Here is a 14,152-nt window from a genome sequence, read left to right on the forward strand (position 1 = left end):
ACCCGCCGCCACCCTTCCCCTCCGGCCGCTGGCTCTCCTCCTCGGTCCGCGCGTCGCCGCCTTCGCCGCCTTTATCAGCTCCTCTATTTCGGCATGATCTGGGAGGAAGGGGAGGGCCCCCGCCATCTGTGGTGGCTGTCGTCACTGACTCCCCAACCGGATCTAGGAGGGAGTAAGGGAAGGGGAGGAAAGTCACCTCCACTGTCGCCGTCGGCTCTTCTGGTCGGATTTGGGAGGGAGGGGAGGGGCGCCGTCTGCGGTGGTCGCTACCGCCGGTTTTCCTCCTCCATATGCCACCGCCGCCGGTCGGCACCCCTCCTCCGGCTAGATCTTGAGGGGAGGGAGGGAGAGAGGACTGGATCTGAGGAAATGAAGTGGGGTGAGGCAAATGAGTGGTGGGTGTTGGAGGACTGAGTCGCCGGTAGGTGGAGGGGCCCGATTTTATTTGGCCACCTACATTTTTGCCGGCAGATGTCTCAAGAGGCCCGCCTGCAAAAATAAGAGGTTATTTTTGCAGGCGCCACTTTTGCGAAAATTGATTTTTGTAGGCAAGACCGCAAGACTAGATCTTTGGTATCTTTATCTTCTTTTGCAAAAGGGTGATTTTGTAGTCCGTCTAGAAAAACAAACGTGATGTTGAGAAAAATCATTTTTCTAATAGTGTTCATTGGTGGGTGCATCCAATGTCGATGTGGTTAGCGGCGGTGAAAGGAGGAGAATGGCCGGGGAGGGAAGAGGCAAAGGAGCTGCGGATTGCAGCAATAGCTAGAGAAGCATGGTGAGGGGACGACGATAGTGGTGGCTGGGAGAAAATTCATCTAACATGCAATATTAGGTACGAATGGGTAGTGTAAAGTAAAAAAGATAAGTTGGAGGATGGTTTGCAGTGAAAACATGCTAATAATACCTATCCATTCTTTACCTGACACCGAAACATAATTGGGTGGCTTCTTTTTAGACAAACCTCTGGCTCTTTTGACACCAAAACATAACATAGCTTCAAAATATAAGATACAAATCTACAAATTCATTTATTATTTTAAGAACCAAATTACAATTATCAACCAGGCCCCAAACACAAATTTTATGTCTTTTTTAGTCGTAGGCTTTTTGAAATTGGGGAAAAGTTTAGAAAAAGTTAGTAGTTTGGAAAAAAAAAGTTAGGAGTTTATGTGTGTGAAAAATTTTGGATGTGACGTGATGTGATGGAAAGTTGGGAGTTGGGGAAAAGTTCGGTGTGAACTAAACACACCCCTAATTTTTCACATACAAGTAGTACGCTACGGAGTATATCATCTCGAAAAGAAAAAAAAGGAAAAACGTTGATACTCACTAGTCCCCGCGGCATTTCCCCATTTTCCCGCCACCCCTTCCCCTTCTCCCGCCTCTTCTGCTGCCTCCTCTTCCCCTCAAAACCCCCAAACCCTAACCCTTCCCGCGCGCCTCCACCACCACCACCTCCTCCTCCTCCCCCTCCGCACCAGCCATGGCGCTCAAGCAGAAGGGGACCGACGCCGCCGCCGACCCCAAGAAGCGCCGCCGCGTCGGCTTCTCCGGCATCGGTACGGCACCCAGCTCCCTTCGTCTTCTCTCCCGATTCGCGGGATTTCCTTCGTGTTTTGGGCGCGGGTGGGGTGGCAATCGTGGTGCGGCGCGCTCTTCGTGAGATTCTCGGCCTGGGGTGGGTTTGTGGAGATCTGCTGGTGGAGCGGAGCGGAGGTTGGGGGGGTGCTTTCGATTCAAGTGTTTCGACTGCCGGGATCTGTGTTTGATGGGATTCAGATGAATTCCCCCCCTTTGTTGTGCAGTGGAAGAGTGGAATAATTGGGAATTTGTTTTTGTGTTTGTTGAAAGGAGTGAATCGAGTTACTCGAGTTCTTAATTTAGATTTTTCTGCAGTGAACAGTTGAATTTAGCATATCACTTGGTTGCTTGTGCAAACGCAGGTTTAGTTGTTATTGCATAGTCGGGCCTTGATATTGTGATTATTTTTATCTGCATAGTTGAACGGGGATTAAAATATCATTGCTTTCAGGGAGATAACTTTGTAGTTTATCATCTCCTGTTAGATGACAAATTTGCAAGCTGTTTGAAGCTCAACATGGTTCCGACTGGAAACTTTTAGGATTAATAAACGAACAACCATTGTCAATCACTTTTTGAGCTGCATTCATCCTATGAACATTGCTTTGCAAGCTACACATTTAGTCAATTAGATGTATATTTGTTTATAAGTGCATTATTTATGGCCTTTTTCTCTATACTTTTGCTCTGTCTAGCACCAATTCTTTTGGATATATAAATTATTTAACTTACATATTACCTTTTGTTCTTTCCTTGTGTTGCAGATGCTGGCGTTGAGGCTAACGAGTGCATGAAAGTGTTTATTGGTATTGAACTTGCTCATCCTTCCATGTGAATCTGAACTCACTTGCACTAAGAATTATTTTCTAATTTTCTTACCCTTTGTCTGTCCAAGTTCCTGTTTATTGGCATGCCTACAAATAAGTTAGATGGTCTAAAAAGATTGTCTTTACTTTAAATCATGAGTTTTTCATGGTTGTTTGCATGTAATTAATTGCAAAAATAAAAGAAGAAGAAGAAGTTTATGTTCTCGGGAACTGATTGAACTCTATAAATCTGTTATCCTACTACTATTTTGGGCTACTCAGATTCTTACTAGTTACCTACCTTCCTTTGGTTTTTGATACAGCAAGAAACCCTGACGAGGCAGGCTCAGCAAATAGCACTTCTCTTCAACCATTTGACCTAAATCATTTTTTTGGTGAAGATGGCAAGATATATGGCTACAAAAATTTGAAGGTTAATGAAACAAGCGTCCTTTGTTATTTGCAATGTGAATTTCTCTATGACTTTCCCCCATAATTTTCTTTTGGTGCAGATCAATGTGTGGATCAGTGCAATATCATTTCATGCATATGCTGATATCTCATTTGAGGAAACATCTGATGTGAGTACTGGTCCATAAAAAAGATACACGTATTGGTTTATTATTATTTTTGCAAACAATCATTGCTTAATTATATTATTGGGGAACATGTTGACTTAGTGTGACCTTTTCATAAGAGCAGATATCTGTCCCAAATCTTGAGTTTGCTAGCTTTTACCATTGCTGTTTATGGTTTTCACTGCTAATCATGCTATCTGGTAATTCCTGCAGTGTTTTCTGCTTGCAGAATCACAGATTTTATTTGAAGCATAAACTTGTGCATTTTCATTTTTTATTATGGTGACTTTAAAAACTATTTTCATCTTTTCTAAAAACAATATTTGGTACAATGGTGCTTTTATCATTTCTCAGATTCAATACCGCTGGATATAGATTTACAGGCAGTTGAACAATTCAAATTTACAGGCATATATCTAGCACACTCATTCCAAGTTGCATCCTTGTGGGATATATGATTAGATTTTCTTGAGATTATTATTGCTCTTTGCATGATTCCACCAAAAATTATATTTTTCCCATTGCACATAGTTTAATCTAGTCATAAGATGACTTCAATTCTTCAGTTGTCTTCGGTCAAAAAAGCAAAATCTTCAGTTGTTTATTGTCAGTGTCTATTTATCTTGCCATGGTCTCCTTTGTTATATTGATATGTGATGTTTCCTCCAAGCAATCCATTTCTAATCTGCTGCTGATACATTTCCTCATCTTTGAATACACTGGCTGTTTTTGTTTTTCTTTTTTCCAAAGATTGGCCATTTTTGTTCTCTAATGATGTAATCCTGAATTTGAAATTTTGTTGACTTTTATTCATAAGAAACAGTAGATATAATGTTTACTTGTTTCCTCAAGCTACTGACTACCAAATAACTAATTTCTCTAGGGAGGAAAAGGAATCACAGATCTCAAGCCTGTTCTTCAGGTAATATATGCTGTTTATAATGTCTTCTACATGAAATTATTGCATGCATAACTTTCTAAGCTTCAGTTATTCTCTTTGACAGAATATTTTTGGGGAAAACTTGGTAGAAAAAGATGAATTTCTGAAGACATTTTCAAAGGAATGTGAATATCTCAGGTACTTCTAATAGTAATAACACCCAGCAACTTTATCTCTTTGTTGCTTCAGGAAATAGGGTTGCAGGGCTAAACTGTTTTCCTTACCGCTACAGCAATGTGGTGACAGATGGCAATGTCATTAAACATGATGCTTCAATTGATGAAGATTCAGCAGTTGAGGTATTCCATTTGACTTGTTACTTTTTATTGATTTGTGATGCTTGTGTGTTGTGATTTTTAGCACGTTAAATTAATTTTGCCACAAAATGTTTCCCTATTAAGTGCTGTTTTGAACGCATGAAGCATGAAAAAGAGTTCAATCCAGCACCCCAAATTGGGACCTATTTTTACCATTTATCAGACTAGGGTACAAATTTCTTATTCAATTAGTGCTTGTAAAGCCTTGTTGAGTTTAAGTAATGTTACTGTGGAAATGTGGATGCTTTAACTTCAAATTTTGGACATTTTGGTGGTTTAGATCCGTGACTTCCATTCCAGTCCACTTTTAACTTGCTGCCATCCTTTTATGTTGATGATATCAACCTATTCCTTTGTGGTTCCAAATCCTCAGATTGATTTGCATTTCTGTTCCCAGATTGTTCGAGTTGAACTACAAGGTGCTGCTGCTTTTCTTTATTGTCGTCTGGTGCCACTTATTCTGCTTTTGGTTGAAGGCAAGTGAAGGTTCTGAAGAACAATCGTCTGATTTATTTGGAAGTTCTTTCTTCTAATAGCATTACGTTTTAGGTTCGACGCCTATAGATATAACTGAGCATGGATGGGAAATGCTCCTGGTAGTAAAGAAGTCAGCACAGGCGTCATCCAGCTCTAACTTTCTAGTGCTAGGGTTTGCAGCTGTTCATCATTTTTATCACTACCCTGAGAGCACTCGCCTGCGGATCAGCCAGGTATGCCTTCTTGTTTTACTTGATCTATCTGTGGGTTCCATTATTCAAATGTTTGATTGCTCTGCTTACATGATCTTCTTTGCCTTTTATCAGATACTGGTCTTGCCACCTTATCAAGGTGAAGGCCATGGACTTCGTCTTCTTGAGACGATCAATTCTATTTCTGAGTCTGAGAACATATACGATGTGACCATAGAAGATCCTTCCGATTACCTTCAGTACATACGTTCATCCATTGACTGTCTCCGCCTTCTCACCTTCGATCCAATCAAGCCAGCGCTCTGTTCCATGGTCTCATCTCTGAAGGATACCAACCTTTCGAAAAGGACCAGCAGCTTGAAAATGGTTCCACCTTCCGACCTTGCTGAGACGGTCCGACAGAAGCTGAAGATCAACAAGAAGCAGTTCCTCCGGTGCTGGGAGATTCTGATCTACCTAAACCTTGACGCTGAGGACCGCAAGAGCATGGACAACTTCAGGGCCTGCATCTACGACCGCATCAAAGGCGAGATACTTGGCACTTCCACTGGCCCCAACGGGAAGCGGCTCGTCCAAATGCCGAGCAATTTCGACGAGGAGACATGCTTTGCTGTGTACTGGACACAGGACGGTGGGGATGCAGATGACCAAACTGTTGAGCAGCAGCCTGAGGATCTCAAGACCCAGGAGCAGCAGCTGAATGAGGTGGTTGACAGCCAAATGGAAGAGATCGTCGAGATAGCCAAGAACGTCACCTCACGCGGCAAGGATAAACTGAGCGTTTCTTGCTCCGTATGACGGTACGAGTGGTAACTTGGAAAAAACTGAATGCTGCATTGCAGCCACAGCTCGCCTGATGTCTCTTTGTAGCTCAAGACTTCAGGGTAGAAACTAGAGGCTAGAAAATTTTCAGGTCTGAGAATTATGTTCTGCGTATTCTACTTGAGCTTTTCCGAGATGAACTTCCTTCAGCGTAGTAATCTTAGTTATCATTCGAAATGATTTGCGTGCTATTTATTGTGATGTTAAATGGTACTAACCTGTATGCTGCTGCAATTGAACGGTTAATGCATCTTCATTATCTGAAAAGGTTACTGCTCCAGACAACACATGGAGTTATGCAACAACGTGCTCATAACCGCTTTAATTAGCGTATCACCCCAATCGACACGATTAATGTCCTACTTTTAACAAGCAACGCATATGCTTACACGCTTCCTGAGTTGAACAAGGGCGTACATCTAATCTTTTTTTTTTTGCGGGGTACATCTAACATCTTTGCCATAGCTTAAAATGCTTAAGACAATGTAACGAAGGGAAGATGAACATAACATCCAACATCGGGGGAAAAAAAAACTAGTGCTCTTCACACATACAAATACAATGAAAGATATTAGACCACCGCCAAAATTCAAGTCCAGCAATAATATAAAAAACCAAAGAAACCAAGCTTAGTTGCCCTCTCTCGAATGTCTCGAAGTACAGCTGGTAGATGATGGTAACAGCAAGCAGAATGCCAGTTCCTGAACCAATCGCACCCATGAAATCAGCTAGAACAGTCAATGCACCAATGCACACTCCACCAAATGCAGCGGCAGTGGAGATGTGTCTGTTCAATTCCTTCTGCAAGTTTGACTCACAATGGCCAGGCATCACCATTTGTTGTCCTGTTAGAGAACAGGACTACAAGCGGCTTGGATAATCACTCGGCCTGCCCCTTCTGCACCCAAGAGCTTGAGACGGCGAACCACATCCTCCTCGATTGCGTGTTCACTCGGCAAGTTTGGCTCCGTGTGCTGTCGCCTCTTGGTTGGACTGCCCTCTCTCCTCGTGGTAGCTGCCTTCAGGATTGGTGGCCTTCTTCTAGGGCTTGCTTGCCTAGGCATCTCCGTGCCGGTTTCAATTCTATGGTCCTCTTGGTCTCTAGGCAACTGTGGAAGGAGCGGAACTCTAGAGTTTTCGACTCTGCGTTGTCCTCGGTCTCGGAGGTCCTTCAGTCCATCCTCTCTGAGGGTCATCTATGGTCTTTAGCTGGCATTGCTAATTTTGGGGTTCTCCTGGGATGGTAGTGGCTCTGCCCCCTTCCCGCTATTTGGAGTTGTGTTTAGCCGTCACAGTAGTCGTTCGTCTTTTTTTTTTTAATTTGATCTTTTGTTTTCCCTCTTTCTTGGCATGATTGCATCTGACTGATTGCGTCGTGTAACAAATATTCTATTCTTCTAATATATTAACGTGCAATCCTTTTGCGCGTTCGAGAAAAAAATGTTGTCCTGTTATATTGACAAAGAAATGGAGTTTATAAATGGCCAGTAACATTTCTGTATGTAAACCAATGTAGACTATTAGATCACCTCAACACTAAATATCCTGTTAGAGAAAAAAATGTGTGAACAGTGAATTCCTCTCTTTTTCCATTGATCTCAATGTCCCATTATATAGGGAGATTTAGTGTATTACAAGCGTAGGATTCTAGGCATTTAGTGATCAATTACATCAATATATCCATAAGGATGATTTATGCCTTTAAACATGGATGTTACAATATTCAAATCCTCTTTAAACATGGCTGTTACAAGATTCAAATCCACTTGATGGCTGCTTTTGATGAGATCAAATAATGGCCAAATAATGGCCTTTGTAACATATCCCACTATATGTAGAATCCCTAGCACAAGGTCGGAGTTTCTAAATATCCACTAAAAGGCTCCGAAAGTTTCAGATAAGGTAATAATGGTTAAGAAACTTTGGATAAGGCCTCATGGAAAACATTGAACACCACTTGAACAATTCATGTGCCTCAATGACTCTAATGTTGCATGGCACAACAATATTTGGAGTTTCATGTATACAGAGTCCAGAGCTGCACAATGGGCTAGCATAAATCAAAACATGTGCAGGTGTGGTATCATACATAAGGCATCACCACACATGCAACGTTGTGAGCTCGACTATAGGTAAACAGGGAGAATGAATAGATAGAAAATATGTATCTATATCTTTACCTTCAACTGTTTAACAACATCCTTTGCAGATGAGCCAGAAACTTCAATCCATGTCATTATCTTGTATCACTGCCACCAGCTTCCTTGTAGAGTTTGTGTTCTCCAATATATTGGATGACTTCATCACAGATTAGATACTTTATTGATAGGCATCTTTTTATGCATTCTCTGTATAATTCGATTTGTGCATAAATGCTGGACTCGCATGCCAGTATCCAATAGAGGATGTTGGGAATACAATAATGGACCATGATAAACTTCAAACAAATGTAGGAAAGAACAATACCTTACTCTAGACGAACTTATTTGGTTTGGAACAATCTCATCAACTGAAATGATATTGTCCTGAAAATGATTCCATAAAAGGGATGATGCAAATGACATCAGAAAAGAAGACTAATCCACTGTAGTAGTAAACTCCATAAGCTAGTCATTATTACCCTGCATTCGCTCAGTGTCTCGCTGCTGGATATTATATATTTTCTCAACATCTTTTCCTTCTCTACGTATGCAAATAACACCAAAGTCCTTGCATATGGTCCTGATCTAGAAACAGAAAGGGGTGTCATCAAAGCAAGCTCTTCTGTGTAGACAAATCATACATAAACTAGACATAACATCAAGACTTTGCAAAATGGGCACATGAGTTTTGTATATTGACCCCAGAGTTCAATATTTATATATACCTGATCAGGAATCCACACTCCTGGGATGCTGAATGATTCGAGCAGGTCAGAACCGCATAAAAGCATTACCTTGAGACTACCTGTGTCATTATTGATTATATTAGGATGCACTGGTTCACATTATCCAACAATATGTTGAAAAAGGACTTGCTATCTTTGAACGAAATTGGTTGCTAGATACCTCCATCAGCTAAACCATCCTTGCACAAAGCGTTCCGAATTCTTGAAAGAACAGTCAAGGTGCGTTGGTAACCTTTCTGCATTGCCTGCACAAAGGGGACAAAACATTTTGTACAAGAAATGCTACAGAGTCCACCAGGACATATAAGCTGAATGAAACAAAGTTACCTCCCATCGATCACCCATCACAAAAGATGAGCTTTCACATGCTAGTTCGCACAAGCGAATTCGGTGGGCTGCAGATAAGAGACCCTAATCCGTTCCAAATTTTAAACTCAGTCAAGAGAACAGTGGTGATATACTTTCCCATTTCATAAAATTTCCCAATCCCATATATCACCTCCTTCTTGTAAGCGTCGTTCACTGGAGACATGTAACCACCCAATACACAATACCCTCGCTGCTGCAACTCATCCTTTGCCAGTTCTAAACGGAACACATCAGACAAAAAAAAAAAACTTTTTTACTGTAATTATCAAGCTGTTCATGGGCAACACAAGCTTGTAGGCATAAAAAACAAAAAACAAAGAGAGGCTTGCCGAACATTCGGAGATGCATGTAGGTGGGAGGATTGAAGCTCCCGGTGGCCACGAGCACAGCCACACCTTGCTCTCCTCCCTCCCTACCACATCATCGAGATAGAAATCAATATAGATACATGGCAGCACGAGACCGCCCATCAAGCAATCAACAACAAGCCAGGATCGGATCTCGCTACCTGCCCGGATCCACGGCGAGCTTCTCCGTGGGGAGAGGCAATTCCACCTCCTCCTCCATGGCTGCCCCTCAGTATCTGCGAGGATTATCCTCCTAAGATTCTCCACTTCCGCCCTCCGACGGTCCAGGGTCCTCACCTCCTCTGATCCTCTCAGTATTCCGTGGCCTCCTTGGGTCGCCGGAGCACGCGGCCGAGCTTTGCCGGAACTGCGCCGCCGGCGATAGGGCGGAAGAGGAAAGAGCTTGTCGCTGCATGGGGTTGGACCTAGTTAGGAATAGCCCAGGTGGGCCCGGCCTATTTAATGGGCCGCATCTACTTAGTGGACCAAAAGGCCTATATGTTAATTGGGCTTGACCTCCTTACTAAAACCTAACCTCTGCCTCCTTCCTCATATCCCTCAGCGGCGGCGGAAGGCGAAGGAGAAGGCGAAAATGCTAGAACAGGTACTACATAGCATTTCAAATAAAATGAAAACCAAAATCAGACATGAACCACGATGGTCTTCTTTGACAAAAAATGCACAGGGCGAGATAATCCACATTTACTGAGTGGGAAATATCTCTATTTCCTTATGAAGAGTAGGTAGATATAATTAAGATGAAGAAAAGGTGGGAAAGTTAGGAGGAGCTAGATAAGTACTCTGCCTAAGATTGCAAAAGGAAGCAGGTGATTTATAGGCAGCAGACATGTCAAATTTAGCATATATCTACACCTAATCTGCATTCAATTAATATTATTATTTCTCTTCAAACCAAGCAAATCAGCACCTCCACACAACGAAAATTGTCCCAGAATCCAAGCACAAACCCCCAGCCGCTCAATAGCATCAACCCGAGACCGCCACGAATCACAACTACCAACGAACACAGCGGGCCCAGGATTTTCAACCTGGGTATTCAAAATTTGAAGAGATATTTTTTTTCAACCCAAAGTCTAATAATAGTTGTATAATATATAACAGTATAAACACGATTTCATAAAGTCATAGATTGACAGAATTGACCATATATTAAATGCGTTAAGCATATTAGAGTATCAAATTTCTAAAAAAGCCTTTAAATTAACCGTGGGAGCATTTTTTCTCTTCATCTTTCAAACCTACAAAAACAACAATATACTATATTCAACCATGAAACATTCCTGGATTCAAATGAACTTAATCCTAAATCCTAAATCAAATGAACCATCCTGAATTGATGGATTCAACTATGAAGTATCCACTGTCAAACAGGCTACTTCCGCCCGCGTCGCTCGCCCCAGGCGACACGGGCGGCGACACCACGCGCCGCCAGCCCGCTTTCGCCTCCTCCCTTCCGCCTCGCCACTGCCCGAACAGCCGCCGGCAAAGCCGCGCGGCGGCAAGGACGGCGGCGGCGGGGCCTCCTTTTCCTCTCTCGAGGAGCACGGTGGGGCACCGGCGGGACTCGAGCGACTGAGGCGGCGGCGGCGGTGCCCGCTAGATCCGCGCCGCTCCGGCCAGATCTGGCGGGGTGGCGGCTGGCGGCGGGGGTGACGACGGCGCCGGAGATGGGCCGTCGGCGGCGGGGATGGAGATGGCGGCGAGGCTGGCGACGGCGGACCGGATCTAGGCGCGCTGGAGGCGGTTCCGCCCCCTCCCCCCGTGGGCGGATCCAGGTGCGCCAGAGGCGGATCCAGGCCCCCGTGGGCGGATCTGGAGCGGGAGCTCCTAGTGCTTGGCGGCCGGTGGCTGGTGGCGGTCACGGCGGCTGGTGGCGGCGTTGGCTGGCGACGGCGGCGGAGGGCATGGCGGCTATGTCGGGGCGGTGGCGGCGGTGTGCGATGGCAGTGGCTGGCGTCGGCGACCGGTGACAGCGGCAGTGGTAACGGCGGCCGGCTTGCAGCGGCCGTGACTGTGGAGGCGACGGCGACATCGGCGGATGTGGACGGTGCAGTGGTTTGCGGAGCCGGAGGCTGGCGTCGGTGGCAGCGGCGACAGCGGCTGTGGCCGTGAAGGCGGTGGCAACGTTGACGGATGCGGGTCGTTGGCGACACAACAAGTGGAGGCGGGGAAGGAGTCGGGTGCGAGGTGAGGATGGCGACGGCGAGGTGGCTAGGCGTTCGGCAGCAGCGACTGCGGTGGTGGTGACCGTGCCTGCGGTCACCGGAGGCATGGCGGCCTTGGACAGCTAGCCGAGGGCATGGGAGACGACTACATTTGGCCGACGCGGCATCATTTGGTGGAGGGGTCGGAGACCGGCTTGGTGCAGAGAAGCGCAGCCGTTGGCAGCGGAGGCCGGCTCGGCGCGAGAGGCGTGGGTGGCAGAGATGGAGGCCGGCTTGGCGTGGGAGGCGCGACCGATGGAGGGAGGCTGGATTGGCGCGAGAGACGCGTCCGGTAGAGGAGGCCGGCGCAGAGTGGCGCGGCCGGCGGTGGAGGAGGCGACCTAGGTGTGAGGAGGAGTTGCTGGTGGGTGTGGCGCGGTCTTCGGCGCGTGAAGGCTGGCCGGCGGGGGACGCCGGTGCTGGGGTCCCACATGTCGGCAAAGCTTGTGTGGTGTTGGAGCATCGGTGCGTCAGCCGTGGATTCGCAGGTGGTGAGCGACGGGTGAAAATCCAGTTCGGCCTTGGTCGGACCGACAACGATGGTTATTCCCCCTCCTGAGGGCGTTGTTGTGCTGTCTCACCCCTCAAGGGTGGTTGTCGGGCGAAAGCCCAGTCTTGGCTCTTTTGAGTTCTGACGGATGACGGCGGCGGTTTTTTCGTTGTTTCTCTTCTTGAAGACGTCGTTTTGGTATCCCTAGGGGGCGATCTCGTCTGTGTCCCTTTGTTTGTCTAGTGGTGGTCGGTCACGCTTAGCGGCGGCCGGTCCGGTGTTAGCCTTCTCCTAGGCTAGTGTGTTGGCGATATCGCCGTGTGGGTGGTGGTATATTTTTTTCTTTTTCCTAGTTACGACCCTACAGGGTTGTAATCTTGTAATTTTTTCCTATTCTATCGATAGAACTTCGCACGTCTCGTGCGAATCGTTAAAAAAAAAACTATGATGTATCCTATATTCCTAATCCAAAATGTTCCTACTGCTTAACCATCTAAGACATGACATCTACGGAGTACGTGCAGCAGGGGCGCAGGGCAGGGGATGAAGGGAACTAGGGAAGACTTACCTTCGTCGGACTCAAGACGGCCGGGCGGCGTCGCTGGCGCGTGGCCGGTGGAAGCCTGGCTGCCTGCCTGCTGCTGCTGTGCTGCCGCGCTGCCGGCGCCGGGGTGGCGCGTGCGAGGAGGACCTGACCGGGGACCCGGGGACGGCGGGCTGCGGCAGCGACACGACGCGAGACCGCGACGGCGCGATGGGGAGACGGGCGGCGGGGCAGGGCGACCGGCGACGGCGCCGGCGCGTCGGTCTCACGTTCCCGTCCCGTCTCGGCGTCTCCTGCCGCGGCTCCTTTTATTGGGCCAATGGGCCTGAAAAGTGGGGATAGGAATAGTGGGACGGATAGTAAGCCTTTTTATTTTGGGCTTCTTTTGGATGAGTAGGCCTTTTTTTTTTTTCATTTTCCCTTCTTAAAAACCCCTAATACTCCTAGTGTGTCTTGGGCGTCTAAATCTTGCTCTTGTTGGATTGCTTGGTCACGTCTCTTTCAAGGCCATGTACGGTATAAGCTCTGACAGTTGGGTTGACCATATGAACTTAATTAGTTCATATGTACGGTATAAGCTTCTTTAATTAGTTTACCACGTTTTAGAGAACCTTGGTTATGGATTACATAGGTCCATTAGACATTGACCTGTAAAAGAAATGATATGTCTCAACTCTAGCTAAGTTTAACTCGGAAGAAAATATTGGATATGATTTCATATGCTTTCATTGTTCTACTAGATTATGTCTATAGGGGCCCAATGTATGACAAACTGTGTGCAAATTATGATGGTGGCTAGTTTTATGAGATTTCTGTGGAAATAGAAAGTCAGCCAATGCAACTGATCGACATAAATTTTAGTAGAGTGGTTATCGGGTCGTCCCTTTCGTTTCAGATATCAAGCGACATCTCGTTCTTTATAAAATAATAAAGAAAAGCGACATATATGTATATAGAGAATTCTAGGGAAAACTGAAGTCTATTTTACAAACTTGAATAAACTTTTAGAAAGCTTTTCTTTTTTAAAAAATAAACATGAACTTCTCAAAACCATGGACTTTAACTTCTATAAACTTTTCATTTGCTTCCGTTTATTTCAATTTTTATCGGTGCAATGCAATAAAAATTGCATGTTTTAAATGGAGCAGAGTAAACACTTTTAGTGTTTTTTAGCTAACATATATTGTTTGCATGGCATGTTTTTAAAAGTATTTAGTAGTCCATATCTTTTTAATGGATTCTTTGTTAGGTTTGCCTTTATTTATTTCAAATTTCATGGGATAAAAGCGAAGAATTTTTACATTTTTGGAAATGGACATTTTTTTCTTGATTAAATATATTGTTTGCACGTATAAATTTGAATAGTATTTACTACTCTCTCCGTCCAAAAAAAAAAGGAAACCTAGGAGGGGTCGCAACGAATCTGGACAACCCTCCTTCTATATTCATTGTAAGGTTACTTTTTTTTTTGGGACGGAGGGAGTAGCGCATAGTACTTTAATTTACTCTTTGGTTAGGTTTCTTCATTTATTTCAAAATTTTTTAGTGGTATGC

General features: G+C 45.0%; 1 protein-coding gene and 1 pseudogene across 1 annotated transcript; one reads left to right on the top strand and one right to left on the bottom strand.

Moving 5' to 3' along the window:
* The first annotated feature begins 1,435 nt into the window (after positions 1-1,435).
* LOC4346812 (probable histone acetyltransferase type B catalytic subunit) lies at positions 1,436-5,997 on the top strand. Its single transcript, NM_001422733.1, has 10 exons — positions 1,436-1,562; positions 2,349-2,390; positions 2,714-2,823; positions 2,903-2,971; positions 3,852-3,890; positions 3,973-4,046; positions 4,141-4,207; positions 4,623-4,701; positions 4,775-4,935; positions 5,029-5,997. Exons 1-10 carry the CDS (start codon positions 1,487-1,489, stop codon positions 5,710-5,712), a joined length of 1,401 nt encoding a protein of 466 aa, NP_001409662.1. The 5' UTR covers positions 1,436-1,486; the 3' UTR covers positions 5,713-5,997.
* A 1,300-nt stretch (positions 5,998-7,297) lies between these two features.
* LOC9269619 (nicotinamide/nicotinic acid mononucleotide adenylyltransferase-like) lies at positions 7,298-9,744 on the bottom strand (annotated as a pseudogene).
* Between the last annotated feature and the right edge of the window lie 4,408 nt (positions 9,745-14,152).

This window comes from Oryza sativa, chromosome 9 (assembly GCF_034140825.1).
Source record: "Oryza sativa Japonica Group chromosome 9, ASM3414082v1".
NCBI lineage: Eukaryota > Viridiplantae > Streptophyta > Magnoliopsida > Poales > Poaceae > Oryza > Oryza sativa.

Coding starts and splice junctions, on each gene's coding strand:
- LOC4346812 (NM_001422733.1), top strand. CDS start 1,487: ATGGCGCTCAAGCAGAAGGGGACCGACGCCGCCGCCGACCCCAAGAAG. Junction 4,047..4,140: donor AAGGAATGTGAATATCTCAG/GTACTTCTAATA, acceptor TTACCGCTACAG/CAATGTGGTGACAGATGGCA. Junction 4,702..4,774: donor TATTCTGCTTTTGGTTGAAG/GCAAGTGAAGGT, acceptor ATTACGTTTTAG/GTTCGACGCCTATAGATATA.